The 13,233-nt window shown below is 46.0% G+C and overlaps 1 protein-coding gene across 2 annotated transcripts; it reads left to right on the top strand.

Annotated features, from left to right (window-relative positions):
* Positions 1 to 3,952: 3,952 nt before the first annotated feature.
* Positions 3,953 to 11,090, top strand: LOC139263164 (mRNA decay activator protein ZFP36L1-like). Of its 2 annotated transcripts, none has more exons than XM_070878819.1 (2): positions 3,953 to 4,251; positions 8,018 to 11,090. In XM_070878819.1, exon 2 carries the CDS (start codon positions 8,024 to 8,026, stop codon positions 8,987 to 8,989), a length of 966 nt encoding a protein of 321 aa, XP_070734920.1. In that variant the 5' UTR covers positions 3,953 to 4,251; positions 8,018 to 8,023; the 3' UTR covers positions 8,990 to 11,090. The 2 variants fall into 2 exon arrangements, with proteins under 2 accessions (XP_070734920.1, XP_070734919.1); XM_070878818.1 differs by lacking the exon at positions 3,953 to 4,251 and adding an exon at positions 5,888 to 6,254.
* The last annotated feature ends 2,143 nt before the right edge of the window (positions 11,091 to 13,233 follow it).

Here is a 13,233-nt window from a genome sequence, read left to right as displayed (position 1 = left end):
CGTGGCCTTGGCGGAGATGCTGGTGTCAGGGTGAACCTGCTTCATCGCCTTGGAGACGTAGCTGAAGTAACTCTCCTTCCCCCACCTTTTCCGCTTCATGCCACCCATTACTTGGGTCCTTCTGCGATGCTGCTTTCTTCTCCTCGGCATTGTCACACTCAAGCATTCCTCTTGCCCCTCCCTATCTCTGTAATGTCCTTCAGCCTCACAACCCCGCGAGATGTCTGCACTCCTCAAATTTTGTCCTCTTGATCATCCCTGATTATGATCGCTCCACCATCGGTGGCCGGGCCTTCTGTTGCCTCGGCCTAAAGCTCTGGAACTCCCTGCCTAAACCTCTCCACCTCTCTTCCCTCCTTTAAGACGCTCCTTAAAACCTGCCTCTTTGACCAAGCTTTTGGTCATCTGTCGTAATTTCTTATGTGGCTCGGTATCAAATTTATCTTAAAACTCATGTGAAGTGCCTTGGGATGTTTCACTCCGTTAAAGGCGTTATATAAATACAAGTTGTTGTTGTTGTCAGACACTCTTATTTGCTCGTCCCAAATGACTTCCAGTGACAGGCCTGTACTCGGTCGTACTCTGCAGCTCGGAGTGCTCTCTCCAGCCCGAAGCCCCCTGTGGAAGGTGAGAACTATTATTTGTGCTGCTGGCTCTTTCTTACACTTGGATTGAGCACAGGGTGAAAATCTCACATCTTGCCAGACGGCACTAAAATGCTGGAATGGCTAAACAATATTTTAACCGACCAGGGTGGGTACTTTTCCCAACTCCTCCCTCTCACTGCAGCAGCAATCTTCTCTCTTTTTCAGTTGTTGAACATAAGTGGGGTTGCCAACCCTCGAGGCTCCAAGAATTGAAGATAAATCTCCAGGATAGTGCTGCGAGCAAAACCCTGGAGAAAAGTCACAGGGACATTAACAAAACAATTGTGCGTGTGTGGGTTTTTTTTCATTTTCGTTGAACATTTTCATTTATTCGTTATAAAAATCTAGTAAAACGTCCCAAGCTGCATTACAGGAGCGTTATCAAACAAAATTTGACACTGAGCCACATAAAGAGACCAAAAGTTTGGTCAAAGATATAGGTTTTAACAACAACAACTTGTATTTATATAGCTTGTATTTATATGTCTTTAACATAGGTAAAAGCCCCAAGGTGTTATAAGACAGGGGCAGGGAGGTGTTGCTACAGTTGTACAGGGCCTTGGTGAGGCCACACCTGGAGTATTGTGTACAGTTTTGGTCTCCTAACTTGAGGAAGGACATTCTTGCTATTGAGGGAGTGCAGCGAAGATTCACCAGACTGATTCCCGGGATGATGGGACTGACCTATCAAGAAAGACTGGATCAACTGGGCTTGTATTCACTGGAGTTCAGAAGAGTGAGAGGGGACCTCATAGAAACGTTTAAAATTCTGACAGGTTTGGACAGGTTGGATGCAGGAAAAATGTTCCCAATGTTGGGGAAGTCCAGAACCAGGGGTCACAGTCTAAGGATAAGGGGTAAGCCATTTAGGACCGAGATAAGGAGAAACTTCTTCACCCAGAGAGTGGTGAACCTGTGGAATTCTCTACCACAGGAAGTAGTTGAGGCCAATTCACTAAATATATTCAAAAGGGAGTTAGATGAAGTCCTTACTACTCGGGGGATCAAGGGGTATGGCGTGAAAGCAGGAATGGGGTACTGAAGTTTCATGTTCAGCCATGAACTCATTGAATGGCGGTGCAGGCTAGAAGGGCTGAATGGCCTGCTCCTGCACCTATTTTCTATGTTTCTATTTCTAAGACAAAACAAATACATTTGACACCAAGCTGCAAAAGGTATATTGGTAAACGAGCCAAAGGTGGGCAGCGGAAACGTTATAAGGACACCCTCAAAGCCTCCCTGGTAAAGTGCGACATCACCACTGACACCTGGGAGACTCTGGCCAAAGACCGCCCGAGGTGGAGAAAGTGCATCAGGGAGGACGTTGAGCTCTTCAAGTCTCAACGCAAAGAGCATGAAGAGATCAAGCGCAGGCAGCGGAAGGAGCGCGCGGTAAACCAGCCCCACTGACCCCTTCCCCTGACGAATGTCTGTCCCACCTGTAACAGGGTCTGTGGCTCTCGTATTGGACTGTTCAGCCACCAAAGAACTCACTTTGGGAGTTCTCTTCGATTCTGAGGGACTGCCTATGATGATGATGCAAAAGTAGAAATTAGCACAGGTGACCAAAAGCTTGGTCAAAGAGGTAGGTTTTAAGGAGCGCCTTGAAGGAGAATAAAGGTAGAGAGGCGGAGAGGTTTAGCGAGGGAGTGCCAGACTTTAGGGCCCGGGCAGCTGAAGGCATGGCCCGCAATGGTGGGGCGATTGAAGACTGAACTTGCCTGCATCACAGACCCAGTATATTATGATAGCCTGTATTCTAGTCCGGAGATCCCATGTGGTGGCGCGGTGGGGGTGGAGGTGGTGGGGGCGTTGTATTCCACCCATCTCGAGTGAGTCAAGAGCAGCAGATAGAAAGTAATTACTGTTTTCTGGCAACGCTCCCTATTTAAAAAAAATATTTTTCCTGACTACTGGAATACCTCCCGACAGCCCTGGAATTCAGACCATTTTAACGATTCTGAAATTCCAGGTATCTGGAAGCAGGATACAGTCAGAAGGCAGTGCACCCAATCGCTAGGAACTATGCAGAGCCTGGTGTGGAAATGAGCCGTAGGAAGATCCCCCTTGACCTGCGTTAAGTTAGTTGTGATGACTCGGGCGGGGGGAGTAATCAGGCATGGCTCCCGTTCCTGACTATCCAGTGTTCAGATCTGGATTAAGAATTCTTGCGGTCCCGAGCATGAAACATATTCACACCCCTCCATCCATTAAAACACAAAGGTGCAGTAAAATTCCCCACATTACAACAGTGACTACACTCCAAAAGTACTTCATTGGCTGTAAAGTGCTTTGGGACATCCGGTGGTCGTGAAAGGCGCTATATAAATGCAAGTCTTTTTTTTCTTTCTTAAAATGCATGAAGAAAGAGGCCTGTTTTACACGCTGCGTTAATCATACCACAGTATCACTTAAGTGACACCAATCCAGCGACTGTATGCAGCTTTTCCGCATGATCCGCAGTTTTACCCAGGACCCCCTATTCGGCTGCCCGTCAACCCACTCCTCTCCCTCCTGCGAGAACATATAGGTGTGGAGTTCAGCCAAGCAGCTCCCTTGGGCAAGGGAGGCATGGACCGCCAGCACCAATGGAACCGCATCCCAACACGGGCCAACCCCGGTGAGGAAAAGGAGAGTCAGAATTTGCATTTCAAGGCAACTAGTGAAGTATTTCTGGAATGTAGTCACTGTTGCAATGCACGAAACACAGTAGCCAATTTGAGCACAGCAAGATTCCACATACAACAATAAATTAAAAAATAAAAATAAGGTTTGCATTTAAAAAGCGCTTTTTACGACCACCGGTCATCTCAAAGCGCTTTACAGCCAATGAAGTACTTTTGGGGTGTAGTTACTGTTGTACTGTGGGAAACGTGGCAGTCAATTTGCACACAGCAAGCTCCCACAAACAGCAATGTGATAATGACCAGATAATATGTTTTTTTGTTATGTTGATTGAGGGATAAATATTGGCCCAGGACACCGGGGATAACTCCCCTGCTCTCCGATAGTGCCATGGGATCTTTTACATCCACCTGAGAGGACAGACGGGGCCTCGGTTTAACGTCTCATCCTAAAGACGGCACCTCCGACAGTGCAGCACTCCCTCAGCACTGCACTGGGAGTGTCAGCCTGGATTCTCTGGAGTGGCACTATGAAGCCACATTCTGCTGACTCAGAGGCGAGAGTGCTGCCCACTGAGCCACGGCTGATACCAAAAAAAACAGTTCCTTTAATTAAAAGCAGGCGATGGAGAGAGAGAGGGGGGGCAGCAGTGTCTTAAAAAAATGTGAAAACTTTCCTGCAAAGAATTCCGACTGGAAGAAAAGCAAAACGAGGCCTGATGGGAAAGTGCTGGAATTGTTTACAGTGTGTGTGAGCACAGGAAGTGGAACAACACGCCATTCCAAGGACCTCCCCTGCCTGCAGCCAAGGAGAGAAAAAAAATCAGACCAAAAGCTCCAGCAACATTAGACATACGCACGCACACACAGCACATGGAGAGAGACGCCAGTACAAGGAGCAGTTTCACTCCCTCAGATGAATCTAAAAAGATTGTCTTGGGATTGGAGCTCCTTCAAAATATATCCCAGTGGCCGATAAGGTAAAAAAACTTCAAAAAATAACTTTCAAAAGGGAACCCAGTCTCGCGACATATGTGGTTATTTCGATTTATCGTTGGGGGGGGGGGTGGGGACCTTGCATGTGTAGGTCGCTGAATCGTTTCTGAACAAATAGAAAATTTATATTAAAAAAAGTTACAGGAGAGTTCCACCTCTAATGGGTGGGGGGAGATGCAGCTTTCTCTGTGTTGAATAGCCACGTGTGGATGGGATTAAAGAGTTTGGGTTTGAACGCGATTCTGTTCCCTATTTACCCACAGTGCGGGTTGAAGACAGCACCGTTTTGTAACTTTTCTCTCTCCCCAGTGTTGCCACGGTTGTTTGTCATTTCAGTTTCAACGTGACTTTTATGAACACGAGTCGGGCGAGAGAAAATTAAAATAAAACACACACACACACACACAACTTGAGTAATTTTGTGTTTAAAAAAAAAAATCCGTACTGGGGTGATCTGTTTATTGAAGTTGGAAGTAAAAGTGCTTTTTTTTGTTGTTGCTAATCTGACGGGCGTTTGCATTGAATTTAGCAGGAAATTGGCGTCATGTGGAGCCATTTGGAGTTGGTTAAGTTTTAAAACTTTAAAACTCACTGTGTAATGAATCGGAATTCTCCCTGCTGTTTTTTAATTTCAAAACTTGCGGCAATCCTCTGCTTATAGGACAGGGGAAAGGAAAACAGCCTATCACCTAATATAAAGTGTGTTCCCCCCTCTTCAGTCAGCAGGTTTTAATCAGCCTCCTTTTTTTTAATCCAGGGGTTTATTTGGTTTATGATTAACAGCGGGGACAGTTGCCCCTTTCCCTTAAGACTTTAGAAAAAGATCGTTTGCCGTTTCACTCAAATGAAAGTCAATATTTGATTTTAACACTCAGCGCCCCCGGTGTCCCTGTCTTGTTCCTAGACCCCTTCCCCAGCAAAAAAAAGACCCTTTAGCGCCATGTGCTCTCTCCCGCCAAAACCCGTTGCAACAGACTGAAATTGCAACCATCTGTTACAGATGATAAGCCGCGCACAATGCAAATCAGTCGGAAGCGAGTGCCAGAACACGGCCAGTCGACATCAGGCGTTGCAAATACTTAAAAAAACGCACAGCAGACCCCTTAACCTAAGCTTTTATAAATAGTTTCACAAACCATTTGCTCTCAAATGTCAACTTCCATTGACAAAAATGAAAACAAGTATTAAAGACACAGCCATTATTAACCCATTCTATTGTGCAATCTCCAGGCCAGATTAAAAAATCCCCCAAAAAGCAGAAAGGGCTTTAAAACAAGACATGTTCTCCGCTTCCTTGCTCAAACATTTCGCAGTTGCTCCTTTCGTTCTCCAGATCCAATCCTTTTGGAGCTCAGCAACTCGCTCCAAATCCCGCCCAAAAAAAACCCAACTAGAATTTAAAAAAATCTTATCAATTAGTAACCAACTTGGGTTTTCTCAGTGATGTCATTGTGTGTGTGTTATATAAAATAAATCATCTTATTTGTCCAATGCAAAGTTTTACTTAAAAAAAACACTTGCCAAACTTTTAAGAGAAAGTTTTTTTAAAACTTGCTTTAAAGTGTTGATTTTTTTTGGGTGGGGGGAGGGTTTATAAACAAAGTCTTGCTGGTGGGTGCAGTTACTGTCAGTCAAGGAGTTTTTTTTCAAGAAACCACAAGCTTGGCTGATTTAAATACCAGGGTTCCGCCTACGGGGGGAAGGGAAATTATTTATGGGTGATGTCGGATTGCGAGTTGCTAAAAGTCTGCGGGGCGAGTGGGAGGCTTGCAGCCGAGGGAGAGAGCGAAGGGGAAATAATAGCAGCCGGAGACTTGCTGTAAGTTGGGGGGCTGGTGTGGGGGGGGCGGTGAGTCGATCTGATCCGTTCCCCGGCCGCCGATCTCCCTCTCGCAGCTGCATCGCCCTCCTGTGCTAACCCGGACACATCGCCATGTCTACCAAGTTCGTCTCGTGTTTCTACGATATTGGAGAAGTTTTGTGCAAGGTAAAAGAAAGACCACACTTGCAACTTTTGAGCCGTGTCGAGTGAGTGAGTGAGGGGAATCGGCACGGTTATAACAAACAACACGCTGCAACTTTAAACGCTCCCGGTCTATCAGTCTGAAACTTAAACGCCGACTTGGGTTTTTTTTTTATTCACCCACTTTCTGAGGCAGTGCTCAGTCCCTGTGTACAAAAAAAAACAGCCGCCCGCGTTAATTATATTTGTTTAAAAAACTTGGTGCTTTTCCTCCCGAGTTTTATTTGTTTTTGCCGCAACAGATTTTCTGCGACTTTACTGGTTTTTAGAATGACCTGTTGCTCAGTTTTACTATGGCTGTTTCTCAGTCCTGTTTAGGCGCTTCTGTGGAATTTTTCCTGTTGGATGTGTTTATACTGTAATCCATTATTTAATTTCTCCCAAAACTGGCTTTGCATTAATTTTTCTATATATTTAAAGTGGTGAATGGGAGGGCTCTTGATCCCCGATGGGGAGTGTTGCCTTGATGTTTGGGGGTTCTGATTTGGAACGTTGATCTTCTGATTTGGAACGTGGCGAGGTTCTGAATTGGAATTTCTGTCCGGCTTTTGTGTCTGGGGTTGTCCCGGCTCCCGCGCCTCCTCCCCACTAACCTTGCTGTCCCTCAAACCATTGCCCGACCCACCTCAACGCCAGCATAAGGCGAGGCCACCGGGAGCTGCTTCAAAACTGCAGCCGAGGAGCTGCACCATCGACAGGGCCACATGCAACACCATTTAAAAAGGTAGACCATTCTCCCAAATCACCCCTTGCAGTCTCCAATCGCAGCGCTCTGTCCCAGCTTTGTATCTTTTTCGGTTTTGTTAATGCTTTCTGTCTCCGGATCTTTTCCCTCCCAGGTTTTGCTGGAAATGGCATGATTCAGTCTGGGACAAGGCACGGTTGGGTAGAGGTTTTTGGTTAGGGTTCTGTGGGGTGCCCCGGTGTGATTCGATATGTTAGAGAGAGGAGGGGTAGGTGGGTGGGAGAGACACTGGCTTAGTGACTCCCAGGTGAGAATAGCACCTAGTGGGTGAAATCTCCAGTCTAAAACGGTCTACAAACCACCGGTAGCTTACCTTTCATTGCCGTTGTGTGAGTAACACACTGCACTGGTGCCTACTTCCGCCCAATTAACCGCAGTCCATTTCTTGCCTGGTAAATGTAAACAAGATTTTGTCGTGTTTCTATTCATGACGTCAAATTCATTCCGCCCTCTTGTCCTGTGCTTGTTCCTGACACCCTAAAGTGGTCGCTGCCCTTAGCCTGTAATAACTATCGGCACAGACTGAACAGGCTGGGTCTCGTTTCTTTAGAAAAGAGAAGGCTTAAGGGGTGACCTAACAGAGTTCTTTAAAATTATGAAGTGGCTCGATTGGGGTAGATGTAGAGGGTTTCCGCTTGTGGAAGAGGCCAAAACTAGGGGCCATAAATATAAGATAGTCACTCATAAATTTAAGGCATTCAGGAGAAACTTCCTTCACTCGGATAGTGGTTAGAACGTGGAACTTGATACAACAAGCAGTGGTTGAGGCGAATAGTCTAGATGCATTTTAGAGGAAGCTAAATAAACACATGAGGGAGAAAGGAATAGAAGGATGTGCTGATAGGGTTTGATGAAGTAAGGTGGGAGAAGGCTTGTGGAGCATAAACAATGGCATGGATTGGTTGGGCCGAATGGCCTGTTTCTGTGCTGTACATTCTCTGTTAACTCTAAAGTGATATTTTTTGTTTCCCCCCTCATCCAGAATAAAATGATTAGCTACAACAACATCAATGCAGGTAGCTCTGTGCCCCTGCTGGACAGGAAGGCGGTCGGGACCCCGACACTGATAGACTATCAGAGGCGACATTCAGTGACTCTCGCCAACGCTAACTCCAAGTTCAACCAGAACCAGCTCCTCAACAGCCTCAAGCTGGACCAGACCAGCACCGCTGTGGCCAACAAGGAGAACAAGTTCCGGGACCGCTCCTTCTCCGAGACTGGCCTTCAGAAACCCCAGAGCCAGGTCAACTCCAGCCGCTATAAGACGGAGCTGTGCCGCCCGTTCGAGGAGAACGGGTCGTGTAAGTACGGCGACAAGTGCCAGTTCGCCCACGGCATCCACGAGCTGAGGAGCCTGGCCCGGCACCCCAAGTACAAGACTGAGCTCTGCCGCACCTTCCACACCATCGGATTTTGCCCCTACGGACCCCGCTGCCACTTCATCCACAACGCTGAGGAAAGGCGCATGTCCCCCGGGCATGACCAGCACCACCTCCCGCTCTCCTCTTCCAACAAGATGGACAGGCCTCGCCTGCAACATAGCTACAGCTTCTCTGGCTTCTCCAGTTCCTCCAGCGGGCTGCTGGACAGTCCCACCTCGATAACCCCTCCCCCCATCTTCAGTGCAGAAGACCTGAGCTCCTCCCCCACCCTGCCCGACTGTGCCAGCAACCCCTTCACCTACTCGAGCCAGGAGCTGGCCAGTCTCTTCGCGCCCAGCATGGGGATCCAAGTTCCGATGGCGTCCAACAATGGCGCCCATTCTCCTACTTCATTCCTGCTCCGACCTTTGGCTGAATCTCCCCAGCTCTTTGAGCCTCCCCCCAGCCCTCCAGACTCTATGTCCGATGACTACCTGAGCAGTTCCGGGAGTGTGAGCGGCTCTGAGTCTCCCACCCTTGATCTCAGCAAGCGTCTTCCCATCTTCAGCAGACTGTCCATCTCGGATGACTAACTCGGCCTACCTTCCTTCCCCAACGCTGGAAGAAGCAAATGTAGCCTTAATCTGAGCAAGCATTTAAGATGAACCTTTATTTCTTGGTCCAGTTAACCAGCTTTTGACTTGTGCAAAGGTTAGAATTGACTTGCCAAACCCAAACTTGCCAGCTACATATCGTGTCTTACAACATGTTTATTCTTGAGTTTTCACTGTGATAGCAGGGGTACAGCAATGACTGCACACTCTCTCATTTTTTAATAAGTAATTCAATCTTTGGAAATCAAAATGGCCGTTTTTTTTTTCCCTCCTCTATATCTACTTAATAGCCCAGCAATTTGGGATTTGGTGGGAAGGGTCATCCTGGGATAAACTGTGGTAGGTTTGGACTGTCTGATTGGATTGGCCCAGTTGAGTTGAGGCACTTTGTGACAGGACCTGAAGTGAATTTGATGTCAAACAGCTACCTATCTGCCTGTTCATAAAGTTCTTAAGTGTTGATTAAGAATCTTTGAAGAGAATACTATTTAAAGAGAATTGAATGGTGTAATTACCCATCATTTGCCAAAACAGATCTTTAATGTAGCATAAATTTGCATCTGATATCCCTTTAGCAGTAACGTGCTTTCTCCCTCTTTTCCCCTTTCAGTTGCTGCACCTCTCTGCAATGGCAGCACCAAATGAGTGTCTTTGCACAAGGGAGGGTCAACACAGAGCTGACTAAAATTTTTGCCTGATGCTATTGTTGTCGGTTCTGGAGGCAAAATGGGCTAGGCATCGGGAGACACCCTGTCTCCCTCTGCCCCACCTTCCCCCTGCCTCCTCACCCCGCCCCTCCATCAGAATTCTTTTACGTAGCGACAATTCATCAACCCCAGGGACTGAATTGAACAAGCGTTGTCTTGATTGCTTCCATTAATCGTGAACGGACGCAGATTGTGACAAGATGTGTAGGACAAGGGAGATGTGAATGTTTTTTTTAAATGGGAAGTGGGGGTGGGGATTAGCTGGCCTGGGATGGACAATATCTGGTGACTTTTTATTTACATATGGGGGTGCTGTTGATACGATTCTGGCTGTCTTGTTTTTAAACTGTTCAGCACCTAGTGGACAAAATGACTAATAATTCTCTTTTTAGGGGGAGGGGTAGGCGAGGACAGTGAAAGTTTCTTCAGAAAAAGAATAGCTTTTGATGGTCAGCCTTCCATCTCCAGAGTGGGGGGGAGAGTGAGAGAAATAGTTTAACCAACTAGTCTGCAGCCTTGGACTATGTGCCAAGTTAGTTAATTTTCTTTTTTTTAATTTTTTTAAAAATTCAGCAGAACGTTTAAAAAGGATTTTAAAATATTGCTTGTCACGGCACACCTACACACACATACATACATACATACAAAAAATTGCTTATTTAACTTATCAAAAACATATTTATTGCCAAACATATGCATTTTTGTTTGTATTTATCACAATGACGAACCATAGAAATATATTTTTCTTTTATGTTTAAATTATGATCTTATTAATCTTAAGATTGTGAGGTTTTTTTCCTTTCCTTATTTTCGTTTCCACAGTTTAATATATTATACTACAATGACGAGGGTTTTTGTAACTTTACTCTTCAGTTATTTTATTTAAATAAAAAAAACGTAATTTAAAAACACAAAAACATTTGAATTTATTTATTTTGTAGTTTTTCCCCCCTCCCCCCTTCCTTTTTAAAAATAAATCGATTTTTCTCATGTATTTTTATGGCAGCCATGCGCTCACTGCCTTAAAACTCTTGTTTCCAACACCGGCCTAGTAATTTAGGCTTTTGAGAGTTGGCTTCCATTGTACAAGAAACTGTTGAGAAGGTGCAGGCTCAGTACTGTGACACAAGTGCCTGTCGAACACATTCCAAGCATTGATGTATGCTTTCTGTATAATTAATACTTTTTATTATTGATTGGTCCTGGCCTCTTTCAGAGAGAGACAACCAGGACTAGGCACAATGAGAAGTTGAATGTATTTTTCCTTCGCTGTTCACTACATGGTTTATTTTCTATGTCTGTTTATACAGAATGCTTTTGTAATGACTGGTTCTAATGTAAACCAATAAACCCCCAATGGTTTTTTTTCCAAAGTGTGGTAACTCTGCATTTGTCCCATCTGGAACTGTCATTGCCCAGCACGGTGCTAATTTTTAGACGGGGCGGGGAGGGAGAGCAAGGGTGTGTTGCTGTTGTGACGCTGAGGAATATGTCACTGAAACCTGTGTTAGCCTGTGGATTAAAGCCTCACTCATCAAAATTTAACACAATGGTTACTCAGTATGGCCTGATTTCAACCCTCTGGCCTTGCTAACGTGCCGCAATGCTCTCCCAAGTAGATACTGACTGGATTTTGACATTCAGAGACTCCCATTGTGTGAAGCCCTACAAAAGGAGCTTGGACGATGAAAGGAGTCTGGGGACAGAGGGGCAATTGGTGAATATGTGGCTGGGTTTCGACCCATTCAGGATCCAGCATGATGCAGAAGCTGCTGCTTAGATTTCCGACTGGTTCAAGAGTCAGAACATTGTGCTCTGCCCAGCAGTAGTTGAGGTTCGTGCTGAATTCAGGGTTGGATGGTGTGCTATTATAATTACCAGCAGCTGAGTTTCAGGTCATACTATAGAGTTCAGGTGGTACACTGGATACCTACAGGCTGAGAAGAATCCACCTCACAGTGGCCCACAGCTCTCACTCATTGAATCATAGAAATTTACAGCACAGAATGAATCCATTTCGGTTCACGCCGGCCGACAAAGCTATCCAGCCGAATCACACTTTCCAGCTTATGGTCCGTAGCCTTGTAGGTTACGACACTTCCAAATGCATATCCGAGTACTTTTTTAATGTGGTGAGGGTTTCTGCCTATACCACTCTTTCAGGCAGTGAGTCCAGACCCCCACCACCCTCTGGGTAAAAATATTTCCCCTTAAATCACCTCTAAACCTTCCCCCAATTACTTTAAATCTATGCCCCCTGGTTATTGACCCCTCTGCTAAGGGAAATAGGTCCTTCCTATCTAATCTATCTAGGCCCCTCATTAATTTTATACACCTCAGTTAGGTCTCCCCTCAGCCTCCTGTTCCAAAGAAAACAACTGCAACCTATCCAATCTTCCCTCATTGCTAAAATTCTGCAGTCCAGGCAACATCACTCACTTTGCAACGAGCACCCCCTGCCGGTCCAGCCGATTCCGCTCCCTGTGCTGACAGAGCGCCCGCGGGGTCCTTCAAACATGGGCCTGAACGTGTTCACGCAAACACGTACAACCCCACAGTGCAGCTGGCACAGAAACATGCCAGTGCGGCGGAGAGTCGTGCTTCCAGCAGCATAGGCATGGGTGCCTGTGCCTTCACCTTGGCCAACCTGCTGAGTGCTTTAAAAATAGTCCAGCACTTAGTGGCCATCTGTTGCTGCGGACTGCCCAGAATTGGTGCGAGAAGCAGGCACACCCATCTCACTGATAGCTGTAAGTAAATACCGGTTTGCTTAAAAGCATTATAAAAACACTCTATACATGTAGCACTTTCATGAGTTCATATTATAATTTAGATGGAGGGTCCGTGATTACAAATCGATTTCAAATGGAGTCCTTCGAAGGTCCTTCAACCAAAAACATTTGAGAACCACTGCCCTATGATGGTCAGTGGGTGGGGGTTACTGAAATAGAAAATAGGTGCAGGAGTAGACCATTCGGCCCTTCGAGCCTGCACCACCATTCAATAAGATCATGGCTGATTACTCACCTCCGTACCCCTTTCCTGCTTTCTCTCCATACCTCTTGATCCCTTTATCTGTAAGGGCCATATCTAACTCCCTCTTGAATATATCTAACGAACTGGCATCAACAACTCTTTGCGGTGGAGAATTCCACAGATTAACAACTCTGAGTGAAAAAGTTTCTCCTCATCTCGGTCCTAAATGGCTTACCACTTATCCTTAGACTGTGACCCCTGGTTCTGGACTTCCCCAACATCGGGAACATTCTTCCTGCATCTAACCTGTCCAGTCCCATCAGAATTTTATATGTTTCTATGAGATCCCCTCTAATTCTTCTAAACTCCAGTGAATACAGGCCCAGTCGATCCAGCCTCTCTTCATATGTCAATCCTGCCATCCCGGGAATCAGTCTGGTGAACCTTCGCTGCACTCCCTCAATAGCAAGAACATCCTTCCTCAGATTAGGAGACCAAAACTGAACACAATATTCCAGGTGAGGCCTCACCAAGGCCCAG

Source organism: Pristiophorus japonicus, chromosome 4 (assembly GCF_044704955.1).
Source record: "Pristiophorus japonicus isolate sPriJap1 chromosome 4, sPriJap1.hap1, whole genome shotgun sequence".
NCBI lineage: Eukaryota > Metazoa > Chordata > Chondrichthyes > Pristiophoridae > Pristiophorus > Pristiophorus japonicus.
This window is presented reverse-complemented; position numbering and strand designations above follow the sequence as displayed.

Coding starts and splice junctions, on each gene's coding strand:
- LOC139263164 (XM_070878818.1), top strand. CDS start 6,201: ATGTCTACCAAGTTCGTCTCGTGTTTCTACGATATTGGAGAAGTTTTG. Junction 6,255..8,017: donor TTGGAGAAGTTTTGTGCAAG/GTAAAAGAAAGA, acceptor CCCCTCATCCAG/AATAAAATGATTAGCTACAA.